This window comes from Dasypus novemcinctus, chromosome 7 (genome assembly GCF_030445035.2).
Source record: "Dasypus novemcinctus isolate mDasNov1 chromosome 7, mDasNov1.1.hap2, whole genome shotgun sequence".
Taxonomy (NCBI): domain Eukaryota; kingdom Metazoa; phylum Chordata; class Mammalia; order Cingulata; family Dasypodidae; genus Dasypus; species Dasypus novemcinctus.
In genome coordinates this window covers 97,730,265-97,751,303 of record NC_080679.1, presented here as the reverse complement: position 1 = coordinate 97,751,303, position 21,039 = coordinate 97,730,265, and the positions used below count along the sequence as shown (strand labels likewise).

General features: G+C 37.7%; 1 protein-coding gene across 10 annotated transcripts in view; it reads right to left on the bottom strand.

Moving 5' to 3' along the window:
• NEB (nebulin) overlaps positions 1 to 21,039 on the bottom strand; it is a 220,411-nt gene that overhangs the window by 158,784 nt on the left and 40,588 nt on the right. For all 10 annotated transcript variants that reach the window (XM_058300922.1, XM_058300921.1, XM_058300925.2 and 7 more), the window contains exons 32-49: positions 20,343 to 20,447; positions 19,760 to 19,867; positions 19,565 to 19,678; positions 18,228 to 18,329; positions 18,026 to 18,133; positions 17,831 to 17,935; positions 16,742 to 16,840; positions 14,498 to 14,602; positions 13,888 to 13,995; positions 13,693 to 13,806; positions 10,844 to 11,041; positions 9,339 to 9,446; positions 7,553 to 7,651; positions 6,653 to 6,757; positions 6,463 to 6,570; positions 3,147 to 3,458; positions 2,835 to 3,041; positions 658 to 762 (exon numbers count right to left, since the gene is read on the bottom strand). In XM_058300922.1, coding sequence (XP_058156905.1) covers positions 658 to 762; positions 2,835 to 3,041; positions 3,147 to 3,458; positions 6,463 to 6,570; positions 6,653 to 6,757; positions 7,553 to 7,651; positions 9,339 to 9,446; positions 10,844 to 11,041; positions 13,693 to 13,806; positions 13,888 to 13,995; positions 14,498 to 14,602; positions 16,742 to 16,840; positions 17,831 to 17,935; positions 18,026 to 18,133; positions 18,228 to 18,329; positions 19,565 to 19,678; positions 19,760 to 19,867; positions 20,343 to 20,447 — 2,310 coding nt within the window. The remainder of the gene's footprint in view (positions 1 to 657; positions 763 to 2,834; positions 3,042 to 3,146; positions 3,459 to 6,462; positions 6,571 to 6,652; positions 6,758 to 7,552; positions 7,652 to 9,338; positions 9,447 to 10,843; positions 11,042 to 13,692; positions 13,807 to 13,887; positions 13,996 to 14,497; positions 14,603 to 16,741; positions 16,841 to 17,830; positions 17,936 to 18,025; positions 18,134 to 18,227; positions 18,330 to 19,564; positions 19,679 to 19,759; positions 19,868 to 20,342; positions 20,448 to 21,039) is intronic.

Here is a 21,039-nt window from a genome sequence, read left to right as displayed (position 1 = left end):
TTAGCATGCTCTGCTTTATTCAGCTAACAGGATTCCTCAACTCCTTATGTTTGTTCTTTTCCAAATATAAGACAAAGGAATCCCTGGTAGCAAATAATGTTTTAGGAATTCACATAAGCAGAGTGTCATGCTTTGTGTGGCATAGAATCACTGGACTCTGCATTAAAGATTTGCTTAAGTCTGTCTGTGGCACATATTGAATAGGGATATTGAAAAACTAGAGTGTGTCCAGAAGACAGCAATAAAGATTGGGGAAATCATCATGTATGACAACTACTGGAAAAAATCATGTAGCCCTGTCTTATGAAATCAAGGGATGACCTAGTGGTCAGCTTGAAAAATTTTAGGATTGTTAGAAGAAAAAAGAAGAATTTAATATATTTTTATTTTTCTGGAGGATAATAATTTCTTCTAGGTACAAAACTAGAAACTAAGGGAATAGATTTGAGGCTGTATGTAAAGAAGGCCTGTAGCCATTAGAATTGTCCTATACTTAACAGGTGACTCAAGAGGTAAAGAAGCATCATCATGGAGATGTTCCAACAGGGACTACATGGGAAATTTATCTAAATAATTGTCAATGTCCCATCCTACTCTAGCATTCTATTATTTTATGGTGAGGTTTGGATTTCACATTCCATCAAAGAGCCTACTTACATCACTGATATTGTAAGCATTGCACCTGGCCTGGAGAAACTGAGGAAGATCAGGACTCAAAGTGTATTTATGTTTCACATCTTCTCCCTTAGCTTTGTACAAGATCTGCAATACACAATCACAAAAGTAAAATTCATTACAGGTAGTACAAAAAGAGAAAATCCATTAATTGCATTCTTGAAGGAGTTTTTCCTAACACAAGCCTTCACCATCTCCTGTTAAATATCCTCAAAGGCATTTTTCTATTTCTAAAAAAAAAACAAGCATTTTGCTATCTTTAGGAAGAACCAAGCGCTTTGTATTATAGTATATATATATATGTGTATATATATATATAAAACCTTTAAGAAAATTAAAATTCTTTGACTGCCAGAGATGAATGGGAAGTAAATTTAAATGTGAACAAAGAATTTACCAAAGCCAGATAAATTCACTGTCAGTGAATGTCAGTGAATTTCCCCTAGAGAAAAAATAGAATTAAGTCTTTTACTTCTGCTAAAAACTTTCCAATTATATCAGTAAAATTATATAATGATTTCCTCATAATATAAAAATGCTTTTACATGAATCCTGCATACTCAAAAGGCTAGCTATTTTGTATCAATCAGGTTTTGCCATTTTAAAGAATTATACACTTTTCATTGAAAGATATCAAAATAATATAATGTAGAAATCATATAGTACCCTCCCTCTTGGTAACTGAAAAGAAAGGAGTTGCTTAATATCTAAAACTAAAACAAAACCAGAAAGACAAGCAGATTTTCAATTTCTTGATTCTCATTTATTGGATAAACTCCCTTTCCTGGGCATGTCTATATGGAATACTTGAATACACCGGTGTAAACGTATCATAAGCCTGGAAATGGCTAAATTAACCCTCAGATACTAAACAGTTTTTTCTAGGAACCTAGGAGTTATCTTTAATTCCTCATTGCCTTTAGGAGCAATATCTAAGCACTCACTAAATCCCACCAATTCTACCTTCTAAACACCCCCTTCTCTCCCATTGATTCTGCCTTAATTAAGCCTTCCTTTGGATTTTGGAATAGATTCTAATTACTCTCCCACCCTCTGGTCTCTCTCCACTCCCATACAGCCTCTGCACTATTTGCTGGAGTTATTTTTTAAAACAAAACCTGACCGTGGGACTCCATGGATTAAAAATTTTCAATACTTCCTATTACCTACCCCATTACCTCTCCATAATGTCCAGACTCCATAAAACAGCATACAAGACCCATGATTTGGTTATAAGCCTACACCATTCATTGCCCTTCCATTCATTCCTTCTTGTCATTCATGATGTTTCCTTTTACCGGGAACACAGCTCTTCCCATATTTACCAAAGAAACTCTGATACTTTCTCGGCACATGCCTCTCCTACAGCATTCATCTCTCTGTATGGCAGTGCTGTTTACATGCAATCCTTCCCACTAATCCTCGCCTATTTTATCTTTATGCCATCAGCACATAATGCAGTGCCTGACACTCTGGTAGTTGTTCAAAGATAGTTTTAAAATGCATTATTAACAAATGCTTTCAATGTCTCTTTAACTCTGCTCTCAAACTTTCCTTTAGATTTGGTTTTAGCCAGACCATATGCATTGCTCAGGAACAGGGAAACAACATACTAATCTTCACTAAGACATAAGTTTAAAAAGTCTCTGTGATAAGTGTGTGACAAATTCTGAGGCGTAAAAACATATACTCCTCTGTATTATAAACAGAATCAATGAATTAATTCCTTGTATTAATTTTTTAATGAAAAGCAAGTGTGAGCAACTGAATGTATAATGGTATAGGATGAACTTGCCACCATAAAGTGGTTGGCATCCAAGCTTAAGTTCTGTGTGTGTATGTGCACGTGTGCACATGCATGCATGCATGTATAGTACTGGGGTAGAGCTTTTTACAGTATGTCAAACTTATCTAACAGTAGAGTACTTCAAAGGCAGTTAAAAAGTAGGAAGTTGTAAAACAGAAGTTAAAAAGCAAAATAGAAGAAAAAGAAAATAATTCCTAAACTAAGGATAATGATAATTTTTATTTTAAGAGTAAATAAGTAATAATTTTTAAATAAAAATATATTGGCTCAGAAGATAAAAGATGTTGAGCTGGTATTTAGTTTTTCAAAGCCTCCACCCACATCCCCTGACCCCTCTCAAACGTGTACTCACATCACTGATTTGTTGTGTGTTCTGTTTTGCCTGGACCATTACTGGGGAGTCCACAATGCTGGTAAATTTCAGGGTGTCTGGATGTTGCCTGTACTTCTTTTCATTCAGGGCATCACCAGCCTTTCTAACTTTTTCTGCATCAAGACTGCCAATAGGTATCCAACCAAGGCCTTTCATCCAGGAGTTATAGTCTTCCTTGTAGGCATTCTAAAGCAAAGAGAAAAGAGGACTGAATGCCCCAGGCATTGGTTTCTCTCAACAGCAGTGGAGGAACTTAAAGTGGGATTCTCTTGAGGAGTAAACGTCACTTACATCACTCTGAATGCGCATCATGTTTTTAGACAACTCCAGGTCCATGGCATCCGGCAGGTAGGTGTAATGATGCAGAGAATGCTTGTAGTTGACATTGCTGACAATATCTTGAGCTTTCTTAGCTGCCAATACGTTGAACATATCGTGAGGAGTGTTGTATTTGGTCTTTGTCTTCTCATAGTCTTTTTTATACTCCCGGTCTGATTGTAGCTTGGCCACATTCATATAATGAACCAGTTTAGGATCATCTTGGAGACTTTGGAAGCCAACCATTTTCCCTTTGGCCTTTTCATAATCTTTCTTGTACTGAAACTATTGAAAACAGAGATAAGCATATTTTTAAATGCAGATATGAAGATTTTTACTGAGCAATGAGGCCATGATTTAAAGCAATTGAGCAAACCAGAAAGTACTTAAATAACCCAGTAAATGAATATTTTATTGCATAAAATTTAGAGGTGGCGAGACTGCCATAATTCGTATCAGTAATAAGATAAATATCTATATTGTTCCTTTCCAATTAGACACTGCTAGAGAAAGATGAAAAGATAGACATTTCAAAGTCTCTACCAATTATGTTGTGCTACTAATGAAGGAGACCCTAAGTAGCTAGCTCTTTGATTCATCTAGAATTTTAATGAGAAACTAATTGGCTCCGAATAATAAAGTGAGGGGAATAGAGCTTCCTTAGGGAGACCTGGAGAGCAATCTTTAAAACCGAGAAGCAGAGATGTTAGGGAAGGTTTGTGCATGTGTTGAGAAGAAGAGGGAAGATGCTTAACAAGGCCGGAGAAGAGCACCCACAGAGAAAGGGGACCAGGGAGAAATTATGGACTTTAAAAGCCAAGAACATTTATTAATCAATTGAACATAATTACATTGGAGCAATTTAAACCTCTTCCTCATTTCAAATGGCCAGTAAAGTTGCATTTGGGATTTGGAGGGAAATCAAAAAGAAAGGACTGGGTTCCATCTCTGGGATGTACAGAGCAGAAAGAGAAGTAGATTCAGGGGAAGAAAAAGCAGTGAGCTAGAGAGCGACCAGCATGTGCAAACAAGGAGCCTGAGGTAATCTGAAGAATAGAAACCTCAGAGTTGTTGCAGAAATCTTGGGGGAAGGTATTCTACTCCCTAAAGGATAACAGATGGGGCTTGAGCTGATTTAATTTAAACCTTAAAGAGCATAGTGAGACTTCAGTTCACATCTGGGTTAAAGTAAGATGGGATAAGAAATAAAATTCTTCACTTTAGTAGGACCTAGTGACTGACTTTTGGGAACTGTGAGGTAAGGGAAAGAGGGAAATCATGTAAATTAAGATAAAATTTTATCATCAGGTTTTTTTTTTTTTTTTTAATTTTAGGCCTTAATTCCACAAGAGAAATAGCATGAATTTGTGCATAAATTTAGATAAGAATTTAAACTGAGGTTCTCAACTAGAACAGTCTTTTCCCTAAGAAAATTTAGATCTGTTTAGGGAGACCACCCTGATTAAAATGGGGGAGTGATATGCTTCAAGCATCCATCTACTTCAAAAGCTTTGAACAACAGGTTAGAATTCTCAGAAACACCTTTCTCAAAGCTCCACAAAATAGTTAAAGCATTGCAGTAACAGGGCAAGTGCCAAATCAAGAAAAAGGCAACTTAAAAGTGGTAGGATCTCAGCATGCCCTGGCTGGCCCCTTCCTCAACTCCTCCCAGCCGGTGTGGAGCTGGCCAGCACGCCCAGTGCACGTCCTCAGTCCCAGTTCCTGAGGGAGGAGAGCAATACATTTGCACATATTAGAAGCACGTATGTCTGGCCCAATCTGTTTGCTGGAGGCCTGAAAGCCTGAACCAGAACAATTGTCAAAGGCTTGCCCTCCCAGAACTTCCCCTGTGCATGCAAGGCACCTCACAGGGCTCTCCTACAGAACACTGGGGGAAGCGGATTTGGCCCACCGGATAGGGAGTCTGCCTACCATATGGGAGGTCCAAGGTTCAAATCCAGGGCCTCCTGACCCATGTAGTGAGCTGGTCCACGCACAGTGCTGATGTGCACAAGGAGTGCCGTGCTACACAGGGCTGTCCCCGGTGTAGGGGAACCCCACACACAAAGTGTGTGCCCCGAAAGGAGAGCCGCCCAGCACGAAAAAAGTGCAGCCTGCCCAGGAGTGGCGCTGCACACACAGAGAGCTGATGCAACAAAGAGATACAGATTCGTAGTGCCACTGACAAGAATACAAGTGACACAGAAGAACACATAGCAAATGTATACAGAGAGCAGACAACTGGGGGGAGGGGGGAAGGGGGGAGAAGGAGAGAGAAATAAAAAAAAAAATAAAATCTACAGAACACTGGGAGAACAGTCAAGTGGCGGTGCCTTGGGCAAGGGATTGCTGGCTGTTGGGTAAAAAGTGCCCCAGACCCTGAGGAGTCTCTCTTCTAGGGAAGAGGGGATGTTGGTAGCCGTGTAAGTGGGGGGGTGGGGGGTTCTTAGGGCCACATACTCATGCCCTAGACAAGACGCATACGCAGAAAGAATCCGGAAACCTTATGCTTTGGCCTTGAGCTACTGTCTAAACTCATTGTATGGATAAAATTCTGAAGGAGAGCACTCACAAAGATCCATCTGTGAAGACCGGGAAAGATGTTTTGTTTTTTTTTTCCTTTCTTTTTAAAGTATTTAATATTCAAAGAAAGTACTATAATAACACTAGCTGGATATAAACTTAAGGAATAGACATCTTAGAGTCTAAATTCTTATAATAAGAAATTAAAATATCAAAATGCCCAGGTTTCAACAAAAGATTACCAAAAATAAAAAACAAACAGGAAGGAATGGCCTAGGCAAAGGAGAAAATTAGAGCATTAGAAACCATCAATGAGGAGGACGACTCCTGGGACATTTCAGACAAAAATCGACCATTTTTAAAAATGGCCCTAAATATGCTCAAAAAGTTAAAGGGAAACATGGACAAAGAACTAAAGGAAATCAAGAAATCAACAGATGAACACAAAGAGAATATCAGTAAGGAGATGGAAATATGAAAAGGAACCAAACAGAGTTGAAGATCACAGAAACAGAAATGAAAATTTCCCTAGAGGGTTTCAACAGCAGATTGGAGCTGGAAGAAGAACGCATCAGAGAACTGGAGAAGATAGGACAATTGAAATCATCCAGATCTGGTTAGGGAATTTTTTCCTGAATAGTTTTCAACCAGACTTGCTTCCCACTGGGGATGCTGGATGTGGCAACTTTTTGGTAATGCATTAGACCACGAGGCCACATCGTTCACAGGTTCTAGTCACCCAAGGGTGGCCATGGGCTGAACTTACATCACTTGCTGCCTGCCGGGCAGCTTTGGCAGCTTTGATTGGGATTGCATCCGTTCTCAGGTCATATCCCTTCTTGCTCAAGTCTTTCAAGTCTGCTTTGTACATATTCTGAAAGAAAAAAATATCATTTGACTATAACTCAGGAGCCACATTCAAAAAGGCTTAACAAACACTGTATACACACACTCACCTCACTGATATTGTAGGCATTCACTTTAGCCTGAATGAACTGAGGCCAGTCAGCTGGCAGGTTGTATTTGTGAAGCATTTCCTCTCCTTTGGCTTTGTAAGCGATCTGAAAGAAGAAACCAAATACACGAACAAAGCAAAGCACAGCATTTAATGACCCAGAAATAATTTCACAGTGGATCATTTTGAATAAAGGTGCGATCTCTTAAAGACACTCTGTGCTTTCCCCACATTCATTCACAAACATCTATATGCATTTCACAGGATCCAGTCATAATTCTGGTTCCACCTTTACAAAGGTCCCTTGGTATGCACTGGGAACCTCTGGAATTAGGTAGGAGCACCTTGTGGAAATTAGCCCAGGGAGGTGACCTTGTGCAAATGTCAACCTGCAGACACTTTCTCAAGCATAGGATAGGCTAATGGGGGAATACACAAACTACCTGTATTATTCTTTGTGTGTGATTAAAAAGATCTTAGGGATAGTTTTGACTAGGTGTGTTTTTCATCTTAGCTCTGACTTAAAATATACCTCCTGCCTAGGATGTAGGGCCGATATTCATTTTTTTATGGTCTCTCCTAGAGACAGACTTGGAGTTTTCCTTGTCATTTGGAGTAGTCCTTCTTACATTTTCCTTAGGAAGCAATGTGAAATGGCTGAAAGGACAGTCAGCACAATATTCATAATGTTGTGCTTCTGCACATAATTTTCTAGAGGAGTGAATTGGGTGTGCTTTATTAATGGGAATCTGGGAAAATTATAAAGTTTCTTATGTAATCGAAGATGTTTCTACCTCCTAATAGCTGTAGGTTATCCGACATTTGAAACAGAAATGCATTTGTCTTAGTTACCTGTTGTTTGGCTAGCATTTATTAAAATACAGATAGGATCAACACTTACATCGCTCCTCTGGGCCTGGTTGACTTTAGACTGTACTATAATAGGAGCATCTTCAATCGAGGTAAACTTGAGAGTGTCTGGATGTTGGCGATATTTTTTCTGTATGGCAAATTAAAAAGAGGAAATCGTTCAAACAATCATACTACTTTTCCCTGAAGGTTAATATATCCAAATCCTTGGCATTTATTTTGAAGGGACTGGGGGATTTCTCCTGATTTTAAAATGTAAAAATACTAGATTCTTGGTTTGCTTCACAAAAACAAATACAAAGCCAAAGTCCGTGTTTAAAAATCAGTTTAATTTTAGATTGCCGCAGGACATGCCAACAACTCTCAGGAACCAGACAAACGACTCGCTTAATTTCTCACTTACAACATGAAAGAAGTCACTTTCAGCCAAGCAGAATCCAGAAACATCACATTTTCTAAAGGACTAACTGAAAAGTAAGCATGGAGATTTGGAGTGTCTTTGCATGGCACTAACAAGTTCCAAGGGATGTAATTTTCCCCATCACTCTACCAGCAACTGGAGGTGAATTGAAGATCTGGGGCTAGAGATTATCAAGAGAGCTGGCCTTTGCTTTGCAAGCCTTGATGTGTGATCAGTACATAGGCCATTGCTAAAGTGCTGGAGAGGGGCAGGAGAGGGGCCCTTGGGAAGCTGTCCCAATTAGGGACGGGAAACTTTGGCTACCCTTATTCCTCTAGTTTTCATTTATTGTCTCAGTTCTCTTCCTTGCACACTTTGTACACCTTCCTTTGTGTATCTGGTAACAACCCTCTTTCAACTTCAGCCTTCCAAAAACCACCAACCCAGAATAAGCTTTTTCTAAAAGATCTCTGAGTGGACAAAAGAACTTCCCCAAAAACATAAACAAAAATAAAAACAAAAACAAAAGCATAAAGCAGCAACTATACTTGAGTGTGAAAGATAACCCTCACTCAACACTTCTGTCCTTTATATAGTTGAACCTCCTCAATAATTTATTCTCCTGACAGCAGAGAGAATTCTCAGTTGTTGATGGAGAAGAGGCAAATGAACTTGCCGTTTTAATAGCCTCAGGATCATCACCGTTTTTTCCTAGACTGATTAATAACATATATACTACTTCCAAGTCATCAGGAGTTTGGCACAGAGTGTAATACTTCAAAAAAGATTTCTATAATAGCTGCATTTTTCATAATTGCCAAAATTTGAAAACAACCCACATGTCCATCAACTGGTGAATGGATAACCAACTGTGGTATATCCATGCCATGAAATACTACTCAGCAATAAAAAGGAATGACTCACAGATGAATACGGAAACTGGATACACCTCAAATACGTTATGCTAAGTGAAAGAAGACTGACACAAAAGAAATTTCTAGAAAAGGCAAAATTATAGACACAGAAAACAACCCAGTGTTTGCCTGGGAGTAGAACGTTTTTGAGGAAAATATTTGGGTGCTAGCAATGTTCTAGAACTAGATTGTGATGATAAGTGCCCAACTGTAGGAATTTTTAAAAACTCCAACTGTATACCTAAAACAGGTGAATTTTGTAGTATATAAGTTATACTCAATTAAGTTGTTAAAATATTTCTATCATGGATGGTTAATGTAAACAAGTGTGGTGACGTAAAGGGGGATGTTTCTCTACATGGATAATTGATGCTTGTAGTAAGTTTCTTTCCTCAGCAACAATTGCTAGAAAATGAAGCAGTAAAAGGAGGCCCTTTCTGGGGGTTGGAGGGTTTAACAGGACACATCTGCACATCTCTCTGTGACACACCAGGTAGCTTTACCTCATTAAGGATGTCTGAAGCTCGCTTGGCCTTTTCCATTTCTAAGGACCCAAAAGGTACCCAGCCACAACCTTTCATCCAGCTATTGTAGTCCGCTTTGTATTCAACCTAAAACACCAAGAGAAAGGTGATGACTCTCTGCTCAGTGTCATCCTTATTAAATAAAATTATTAACATTTTGCCCAAAATGAGGTTTTTAAGGTTTCTGACCATATTCGTTATCCCATACATTAAGAATATTTTAAACATTTCCTTGGTGAGAGATTTTTACAGCTCTTAGGGTTTTGCTTTTATTTTAATTGGCATATATTTCATTTCATTCTTATTTTCAGCTGAATGGAAGCATGTGAAATTTTAAGTCCAGTCTGGAAAATGCCAAGGTCAAAACTGTATTTCAAAAAAATAAATGAAATGGCATTTATAATCAAATGTGAGATGTTTGTTCATTTGGAACTCTAAAAATTATGTTTCTATGGCTAAATTAGGACTGAAGGCCACATTGAAGGTGAGAGTTTTGATCACTTTCTGACTACATAAAACTCAATAGTAGTTATTTGTGTTAAATGTCGGCACACATTGACCTGCAGTGTACTTAGCAACTTAGGGGTGTTTTGTATTGGCTTATAATATACTCTACAGTAGTTGTACTATGAATTTGCTTATGGGGGAGCAGTTATTATTTGGAATTGATTCTACTAAATAATGAGCAACTCTGGTTTTCTAGCCATATCTGGAGCCTAGAACTTATACTCTAAATTTAAAATTCAAATCGTTGTCCTTTAATATGGGTCTTTTAGTTGGAGAGCCACTGATAGAAATAGAATTAATGGAAAAATCAAGAAAGCATTTGGTTCCTGCCCACAAGATGCTTACAATCTATTTGGGAAAAAGAAACATAGCAAAGTTAATAAGATAGCAATCCATAAAATAGAACTGTTAGGATAAAATGTTCAATTGTGTAGCTTGGAAAATTAATTGGCCTCAGAAGTTTTGATCTGCAGAGAGAAAAAAAGCTATTATAAAAATTGATGTTGTAAGTGATACATTTTATTTTCAGACAAGATAGCAATTTATGTAAGAAATTATTGAGACTGCTGAATACAATGATTATGAGAATGCTGATGATAAAAACAGTGAATGTTTATTGAGTGCTCACTAGAATCAGGTACCATGCTAAGTAATTTACAAGCATTTAATCCTCAAAACAAGTCTTCTGTTTCATTCTGTTTTTACAGAGGAGGAACCTAAGCCTCGGTGATATTGATAACTTTCTCAAGTGTAAACAATAATGAAGTAGGTGCTGGACCCAGATCTCTCTAACTCTGAAGGGCACCCTCTTGTATGGAAACACAAGGGCAATTTTTCCCATTATGTACTTGCTACATATAGAAGACAAAGTCAACCTTACGCAGTTCCTCTGGAAAGTATCAAAATAATCGCTCAATTTAGAAACCATTCTTAGGTTCTATCTTAAAAAGAGGGAATAGAGAAAGTCTGGTACTCACATCACTCTGCAGTGCATAAGCTTTCTTGGCAAGGTCCACATTGATGCTGTCGGGCGGGTAGCTGTAATTGTGTAAGAGGTGCTTATAGTCCACGTCACTGGCAATTGCCTGAGATTTCTTAGCGTGAGTGACTTGGAGCATATCTAGAGGTGCCGTGTAGATAGTTTTGGACTTTTCATAGTTTTTACGATATTCACGCTGTGAACAGGAAATCACTATTTATTAGCACAAACCCTAATGGGTTTCCAGAAAAGCACAGAGACCTCATAAATAATAAATGTAAGTCAGAGAAAAAGATCCAAATATCTGAAATGTGTTCATATATTACATATCACTGACACCGTCTTCCCCTAAACCCCTGAAAATCGTACAAGGACAGATATTCCCAAATCTCAGAGAGTTGCACCAGTAATGGACCACAGCTTCTGCTGCAGCCAGGGTTATATTTTTTAAAGCAGGATTTCTCAAGGACCACTAATGAGTATTAGTTCTATTCATGTAATTTAGCCTTTTAAGAGTTTTCCAGTAAAGAAGCAATTTTTAAATGAATGAAAATGATATGGCAATCATTTTATACTTCTGATTTTATAAACTGACTTTAAGTAAGGCTGTAGAATTGGCTTTTTGGCTTTTCTAGAGTCATTTTTTAAATGGATAGTTACTGATTTTTCAACATGATTATAATATTTTGACAGTAGTAAGTCCCACTGAGAATGCTTGAGGTTTTTTCATGCCAATTTTAATTTTGGTAACCATTTAAAAGAAGCTTCAGATCACAGCATTTATGAGTCCTCAAAGGAAACAAACATTAAAGTAACCTTGTCCTTTATGTGCAGGTTCTCATGAAACAATGTCCTGAGCGGGCCTCAGGAAGCACCTTCATTGGCTGCTTTTCTGGAATGACTAGACAAGGTGCTAATTAAGTTCCAGCTTCATTGTGTCTACTCACCAATTGTCTTAACAGAGAAAACACATTTGATCTCCTGCCTTAAGAAATAGTCTAAGCCCGTACCATCTCCTCATGATCACATACGCGATAAAGACAATGACTTGAGCCAGCCTGTGTGCAGTACATTACACACCTTCTAAAGCAATCCTTTTGCAAATGATTAGACCTTTTAGCTTTCTTAGGCAATTTTCCTTCACATATTTTGTGGGTGGGTTTATTCACTGAATAAATATCACTTAATTGTAAAACCTAGTCTCCAGGTTTTTTTTCATTTGTTCGTTTGTTTGTCTGTTTGTTTGTTTTTTAGGAGGTACTGGGAAATGAACCCAGGACCTCATACATGAGAAGCAGGCACTCAGTCACTGAGCTATATTGATTTCCCAATAGGAACTAGGTTTTTTTGCTGGTTTGCGTGTTTTTAGTAGGTACCAAGGGATCGAACCCGGGACCTCGTACATAGGAAGCAGGGACTCTACTGCTCCCTGTAGTCCCTGGTTTTTAAAAATAAAGCAGAAACTTTTCATGGTATGCAAGAACATTGGAAAAAACTGTCTTTATTACAAACAAACTGATAAAGCAACAGCAGTTGATGTGTGGAGGTGTTTCAGACTAAATTGTTTTGACCCTTTTGTTCATGTTCATGCCAACTAACAGGTATCAGTACATATAAAATGTTGACAAAGACCCAAATGGCTTTATTTAATTTTATGTTTTGCATATTCTGTATCTAAAACTTAGCATTTAGCCTGGATATAATGTGAGAATTACTCACCGATTGAGGTTTTTTTTTGGTAATCAGTATCAGTTAGCAAGTATTTGTTGAATACTTACTTATGCCTAGAGCCCTAATGATAGGATGGAAAATAAAAGATACAAATGCTGCCCACCTTCTTGGGGAGCTATAGCCTTTGAGCAGGGATAGGCAGCCAGTAAGGAAGATAGTATTATGTATGTGAGTGTATGTATCCTGGCATACTCCAGTATGAGTATTAGAGAAAATTACTGAATAGGATAGTTTAAAGTGCTATGTAAATGCAAAATAAGTGAAAGAAAGTCTGCATAGATCATTAAATGAGCCTAAGGCTAAAAATTAAAGTAAATGACACAAACATCATTTCATCATGAAAAGTGTTCCTTTGCAAACTATGTTGAGCATATGTACTACTCTTAAGGGATTATCTAAACATTTTAAACAATAATATATTCTCTGAATGGCATAGTAGATATTTGCCTATCTATAGTAAGATTTTAAACCTGAAGATATTGGATAGTCCATAGTCAGGGCCTTAGGGAATCCATGAAGTCCCTGATATTGCAGGCAAAATGCATTAAAATATTCATTTTTCTAGATAGATGGTCCAAATCCTTTGTCAGGTATTCAAACAGGTCTATAATTAATGGAGTACAGTTCTTTGGCCTAGGCCATCATGAGTAATTAATAAAGTCAAGAAAGAGTATAGAAAGCTGTACTAATTTTTTTGACTCATAATTTTCTTCAAAAGTAAAGATAGCTTTAAATATAATTATTCAAAAAGAAATTTCCCACTGAGAAGAAAATACAGAACTTAGCCTGGATATTGTATAAAAATGACATATAGCTCTCTAGTGATGTTTTCCAAAAGTTTTGAAAACTGAGATCCAATTTTCCACTAAACGTTAAAACACATTTTTTTCCAAAGTAAAATGGACATCAAGTACAATTTAGTAATTTCTCTCCTCAAATTGAGAGGTGCAGAATCTAGGGAATCATTTCTACTTTTAAAGTTCTCTCTAGCAGTTTCTTGTGATGAACTTGAGAGAGAGAGCCCATGGATAGGAAATTCCTTTACATGCTACTACTGTTGGTCCTGTTAACAGGGGCGCCATCTTGAAAGCAAGACGGATTTACAAACACACTCACATCACTCTGGTTTTTGGCCGTCTTCAAAGAGTGCAGCATCTTGGGATCATCATTAATGCTGAGGGCTCCGATCATTTTCCCTTTGCTCTTTTCATAGTCTCTCTTGTACAGCACCTGCAGAGACATCACACATCCAGATGCCACTCAGCGGGATGCATCGCCAAGGTCCCTACCCCTGTTCCTGGCTATACTCACATCGCTGGCATTCCTGCTGTTGGCCTTGGCTGCCAGCAGGGGGATGGCGTCCACTTTAATGTCGAACTTCTTAGCTTTGCTCTTCTCCCAGTCATGCTTATAAACATTCTGGAATGGTGGAATTCAGCAAATGAATTGTAAGAACATTGATCATAGATGAATCAAATACAAATTACTTAAAGAGACAATTGCAATCTAGAATTTTTTTCATCTGTAAATACTCTATCTACCAAATGAAAATATAACTATTGATTTATTTATCATCCAGCTTCTTTCCCTCTACCACAAAATAAGCATACTATTCCTTTTCTTAAATTCCATGAATTTTCTAAAGACCCGGCTATTCTGATGCATAAAGGATAATGTAAAAGAACAACCACTTGGAGAAGGCAGAGTATCATATTTACATGGGAGAAAGCTTATAAAAACCTAAAGATTAGCAAAGGAGTAATTGAGAGAAGGTATCTGATTACCCAAAGGATTGTAGAAAATGATAGCTGATAATTAGGAATGAGTTCATTTACATTGCAGAAGTTGCCACATGTACTCTGCTAACTATCTTCCTCTTTTCAAGCATACAAAACATGGGTTCAATGGCTTTGGTACTTACATCACTCAGGTTATAGGCATTGACTCTATGTTGGAGAAACTGTGGAGCATCTGCTGGTACATTGCACTTGAACTTCTCACTTTCATGTTTTGCTTTATAATTCAGCTGAAAAACAAGAGAGAATAGCTAGATGATTTGTGGTTCAAACTTCTTTGAATTTATGCTGGACAGGGCATATAGCTAGATTATTAATATACTTTTCAGAAAAATGGCTCAAAGTGATACAAAGTCAGTCAAAGGACCACACAATGCTTGGACTCACTCTCTCTTTCAGGGACTATGGCATTACCAAGGTTTGCCCTGCCATTTTCTCAATGCTGTCACAGTGTAACTGTGGAAGACCATTGTCTGATCAACAATCCTAGGCTGTACTTTGATTGTGTAATGACCTGAAACCCATCAAAGTCTGTAATCAGAGAACATAAGGAATAGTAATTCTAAATAAAATACTGTCACAGATAAAAAGATATGTAACTTGCTTTTTGAATAAAAAAAATACTATATGTGGGATTTTGCTTTCAAAACTTTAGGAGGGGATGTTAGCTGAAAGGGAATGTAAGGCAGGAATGTGGATGTTGAATTTTGAAATCCACAATTGAGGAGAAATGTGCAATAAGCCCTCCAAGACAGACCTCAGAGTTTACTTGGGCCAAGAAAAGAATATGTGACGAATGGGTACCACATATAGTACCATATTCTTCTACAGCTGGATGAGTTCAGCCAGGTCAGTATCATTTCTGTTTAGATTTCCTTTTTGGTGTACAAAATATTAACATGCTAGGAAAAGTTGTGCATGTACAATGGGATTTGTGGGTTATACTGATACAATCCCCCTCTACCAATTTCATATGCACAAATTTGTGTCACTAAAACAAGCTTTATAGGAGGACAAACTGTAGGTTTCACTTTTTTATCCTGAGAAAGGTGTGTCCCTCATCAGGATGTAGCCGTGTGGGCAATGTCCTACTAATAATGCGGTCCACTCATCAGTAGTGTCAACATCACCAGGAAGGTTATTAGAATATTGGGTCCCACTCTAGACATACTAATTAGAAACTTCATTTTAACGGGGATCCCATGTGATATGTGTGCACATGAACATTCAAGAAGTACTGTTGCTTTCCTCTGATTGGCATGACTGGACCATTCCTGTCATTGCTTGATATCATTCTTGTTTCTCTGCTCCCTTTGTGTAAAGTCTGTTAGCAAATACAAGAATGAGAAATGCTTTCTTGTTACCTACTGTATGTGTTTGATATTATTTATGAATTCCAAAATAAAATATAGATTATGTTTATCAACTGGTCAGTTCCTCAGTCATGATAACCCTTTGATTGTATTAGATTCAGCTGAGCTGTCTAATTAAATTATATTAAGATTAGGGCTCTGATGCAACCACGTCATTAGAGTACGGCTCAGCGTTGAGTCCCAGGCCCCTTGGGTTGATAAAACAGACTCTCATGAAGTAAACACACACAGAAACAGATATGCAAGAAGAGTGAGTGCTCCATAGACATGGCCCTGGGAAGAGAGATGAGCCTAATAGTCTTCAGGTGACCTTGTGGAGAGAACAGAGCAGCTGAGCCTGGAAAGAAATGAGACCCAGGAAGAGTGACAAGCCTTATGCTAGGCCACAGCTGAGACTGGAAGAAGCTGAGATCACGGGCCTTAAGAGGAAGGAGGAAGGCTGAACCTTCACAAACATTGCCTGCCATCTTGGGTCAACACATGGCAACAGACTTTGGGTGAGAATGTACCTCTTATGGTAGCTTGAGTTGGACACTTTAGGGCCTGGTAACTCAACCCCCAAATAAATATCCTTTATAAAAGCCAAAAGAGTTCTGGTACTTTGCATCAGCCCTTCTTTGGCTGATTAATACCCAAGTAGATGTTTTTGTTGTTGTTCTCTATTGAAGTTGGAATGAAGTTTCAGTGTGCTTGATTTTTAGTGACAGATTCTAATGAGTAAGTAGGAAGTCACTAATAATTACTGACTAATCAGCAGTCACTAATAAAAATCTGTGACTCTTAAGAATTATTAGCTACATTTATAATCTAACCTCATTTTCGTGATACTACAATTCAGTCCAATATTTGATTAACGTGTTTCATTAATCAAATATTGAAAAATAACATTATTCCTATGGTAGATGAACAAATGAAGGATTGAGAATTTAAGTGGTTACATTTTAAACAAGGAAACCATTGTGGATAACCCACCCTTGGATAAATCAAGGCACTTACATCACTAAGCTGTTTCGTGTTGAGCTGAGCTTGCAACAGTACAGGAGAATCTGTGACAGCCGTGAATTTGGTCTTATCTGGATGAACTTTGTAGGTATGCTAGAAAAGAAGATGTTTTTTAATGAAATGTCATAACACATATTTATAATTTGTTCAACTGTGAAGAAGCCTCCAGCCAAATACCACATTTGCCTTATTCCTGAAAATTTGATTCCTATGTTCGTCCTTCCTTCTTTGCCTCTGCCGCTCCCTCTTCTGAAATTACCTCAACTCATCTTTCTGCTGCCATTCTGCAAGCAGATTAATCTTTCTTCTGATTAAGCCCTATGTTGGATCTCTAGTGCATTAATATTTAATCCAATTGTACCTTGACTTACAGGCCCTACATGATCCACTTTCTCCTTTATCTCCTCCCCTTCACCTCCTACTTTTCACCTCCTCAATATGTTTCAGCTGCCTCAGCCTATCAATTTCTTGACTGTGCCAGGTTTGTTCCTCTCTTGGGCTGTTCTTCCTGCAGCTTTTCCCTGATTGGCATGGCTGGACCATTCCTGCCTTAGACCTTGCCTGATCCCCCCACCTGAAGTACCTGCCTAGTCATTCTCCTTCATGTTGTCCTATTTTAATTCTGCATCATCATTTTATTTTTGCTTGATAAATTTCTTGCTTTTATGCTCCCTGTGTGTGTTGTGTATCTCTCTCACTAAAATATGGGCTCCAAGGCAGGCCAGTGAAATTTGCCTTGTTCCCTGTGTTTTCAGCACCAAGGACAGTGCTCAGCACACGGGAACCTCTACCTTAAATTTACTTAATGAAGGGACCTCTATCTCTTACAAACCTCAATGTCCGTTCTTTCCACTATAATCCAAGATTACATAAACTAAAGGAAATATTTTTAACTCTGGAGTTATTCTGAAACAAATAGCTTTCTTAAATAATGTCTGAGTCCCTGATCAACACCCTAAAAAAACAGAATGTAAAAGTTAGTAACTCCTGATAATTACTACATGCTAACATTAAAACTCTTGTTAAGGCACTAGAGTCACAAGAATCTCAAACCCAATTTCAATATCAGGTAAGCTGACTTACATCTTTACACTGGTCTAGTTTCTTGATTGCTTCATATTCTTGGGTTATTGTCTGAGGGAAATAGCATTTCCCTTTATCTTCTTCATACTCTGCTTTGTAACTTTTCTGTAATGAGAAAGAACAAAAATAGATCATAACTGTCTACGTTCCCAAATAATGTCTCTGTGAGGCATGAACAATTGTCTCCAAACTTACATCGCTGTTTTGAGCTGCAACTTTCATGCAGTGTGTTTGATACGGGTCTTCAAAGCTGCCTACATAGTGCCCCAAAATATTCTTTACATAGGAATCTTTATACTTAGCCTGAAAAAGAAGACACATGTAGCTCAATGTGACAGCTATTTGTCAACCCTCAAGAGCAACCTCAGACCCTAGAAGCAATGATGGCCATTCAAACCTCGCTGAAGTTCTTCAGCAGAGTATCAAGTTGATATTTTGGGGTCTCGCAGTAATTCATGCTCTTTGCCTTTGACTTCTCATAGGCTTCCTTATATAGTCTCTGTCAAAGGAATAAAAATTAAAGAAAGACATGAAAGAAGAGAATATCTCATGGGACTGAAAGTATTCATGTGATTCCTATACTTCAACCAAACAGACACATTTTGCATTTTTTCAGTATTCTCCACAAAATAGAAAAGAAGAATGAATAGGTTAGGGATTCGTGTCTTCTACCATCTAGTATGCTAATAACTATGAAGATATTTATGTTATTGCCCTAATATTTTCAGACTGAATAAGTTACAACATACTAATGCTGTGGACCAAATCAGTTTTTGTATTAAAATAATTCTTTCCATTTGGGCTAGTTTAAAGGAAAGTGATTTATAAAAATAGTTACTGTAAAATGAAATATGAGGCATAAGGTGGACAAAAGATATTTAGGCATAGTCCTAAAAGTATTCAATGCAGTATTTGTTGAAAACACAATTTACAAAATCCCTGGAAGGAGACTTTTGTGATTGGTACCTACTACGTAATTTGTACCAATAATACAGAAAAAGATGATTTTTCTCTAATTAATTGAATATATTACAAACTTCTTCCCATTCTCTGTTCAGTCTCTCTTAGAGAAATTAAAAAATATATTCAATGGCAAAATTATTTGTACATTATATAGAGTAATAGGGTGTTTTGCTTTCTTGGTGGTTTTTACTTTGAATCAGAGCAGAAATTTTTGTAAAGAAGATTGGTTTGTCCATTTTTAAATTTTTCTAATTTAAAAAAAAATTTATTTCTTATTTTAAAAATAGCTTTCACTAGGTATCTCAATGATGTTAAAATGTGTCACTATTTTGTAAAGTTCCTGAAATAAAATTCTTAGTTTTCCAGTGTATGCTCCATCTAAATTTCCCTACTTTGTTTTTCCTCACCCTAAACTCTTGTTTCTTGCTGTTTATCTTTCTGTTTGTATTTTAGCAAACTAGCATAACTCAGGTGAATAAATATATGTGCACACATACTTACTAAGATAATAAGCCCATTTCTAAGAAAAACAATAAAGAAAATTACAAGTGCATTTTCCCCAAACAAAAGCAGAGGATATTACGGAAACTAAGCACAGCAATATTCACTGGAGTTTCCAAGTAGAGAGACTTAAATAAGAATGAGCACATTAATCTTCCTTTACCACCAAGGTGTTCATGTTTGATTTGTCACACTGAATTCCTTCCAGGATATATTAAACAGCAAGTGCAGCCATACCTGAGAATAAGGGGGATTTACAAACACACTCACATCACTCTGGTTTTTGGCCGTCTTCAAAGAGTGCAGCATCTTGGGATCGTCATTAATGCTGAGGGCTCCGATCATTTTTCCTTTGCTCTTTTCATAGTCTTTCTTGTACAGCACCTGCAGAGACATCACACATCCAGATGCCGCTCAGCGGGATGCGTCCCCGAGGCCCCTGCCTCTGCTCCTGGCCATACTCACATCGCTGGCGTTCCTGCTGTTGGCCTTGGCTGCCAGCAGGGGGATGGCGTCCACTTTAATGTCAAACTTCTTAGCTTTGCTCTTCTCCCAGTCATGCTTATAAACATTCTGGAAATGTAGAGTTCAGCAAATGAATTGTAAGAATATTGATTACAGATGAATCAAATACAAATTATTTAAAGAGAAAATTGCAATCTAGAAGTTTTTTCATCGGTAAATACCATATTTACCAAATGAAAATATAACTATTGATTTATTCTATCACCCAACTCTTCCCCTTTACCACGATAAAGCATACTATGTTCTTTTTAATGTTCTGTGAACTTTCTAAAGACCCTGCTATCCTGATGCATAAAGGATAAGGCAGAGTATAGCATTTACATGGGAGAAACCTTATAAAAATCTAGAGATTAGCACAGAAGTAAGTGAAAGAAGGTATCTGTACTTCCCCCAGAATATGAAAATGATACCTGATAACTAAATATGAGTTTATTTGCATTGTAAATGTTGCCACATGTACTCTGCTGGCTATCTTCCTCTTTTCAAGCATACACAACATGGGCTCAATGGCTTTGGTACTTACATCACTCAGGTTATAGGCATTGACTCTATGTTGGAGAAACTGTGGAGCATCTGCTGGTACATTGCACTTGAACTTCTCACTTTCGTGTTTTGCTTTGTAATTCATCTGGAAAAAAGGAGAGGATATCCAGACGGTTCATGGTTCAAACTTCCTTGAATGTATGCTGGACAAGGTATATGGCTAGTAATTAGCATCCTTTTTAGGAAAATGGCTCAAAGTGATACTGAGTCCATTTGAAGGACCACACATGGCTTGGACTCACTCCCTCTTTCAGGGAGCATTGTATCACCAAGCTCGGACTATGGTTTTGTCAATGCTGTCACAGTGTGAATGTGGAAGCTTATTGTCTGCTTGACCATCCTATCCTGTACTTTGATGGTGTGACAACCATGAAACTCTGTAACCAAGGAACTAACAAAACCAATAGTAATTCTAAGTGACATACTGGCACAGCTAAAAAGATATGTAATAGCTATTGAATAAAAATACTTAATATAGGACTTCATTTAAAATTTTAATGGGTAAACTTTGATAACATCGAATGTGAGAAAGAAAAGGGGCTGTTGAATTTTGGAGTTAAGGGCAAGACCACAAGATTGAGGAGAGCTTTGCAATAAGCACCTCCAGGACAGAGCCCACGGTTTACACAGGCCAAGAAAAAGAGCTTGTAATGAATGGGTACCACGTAGAGTACTGA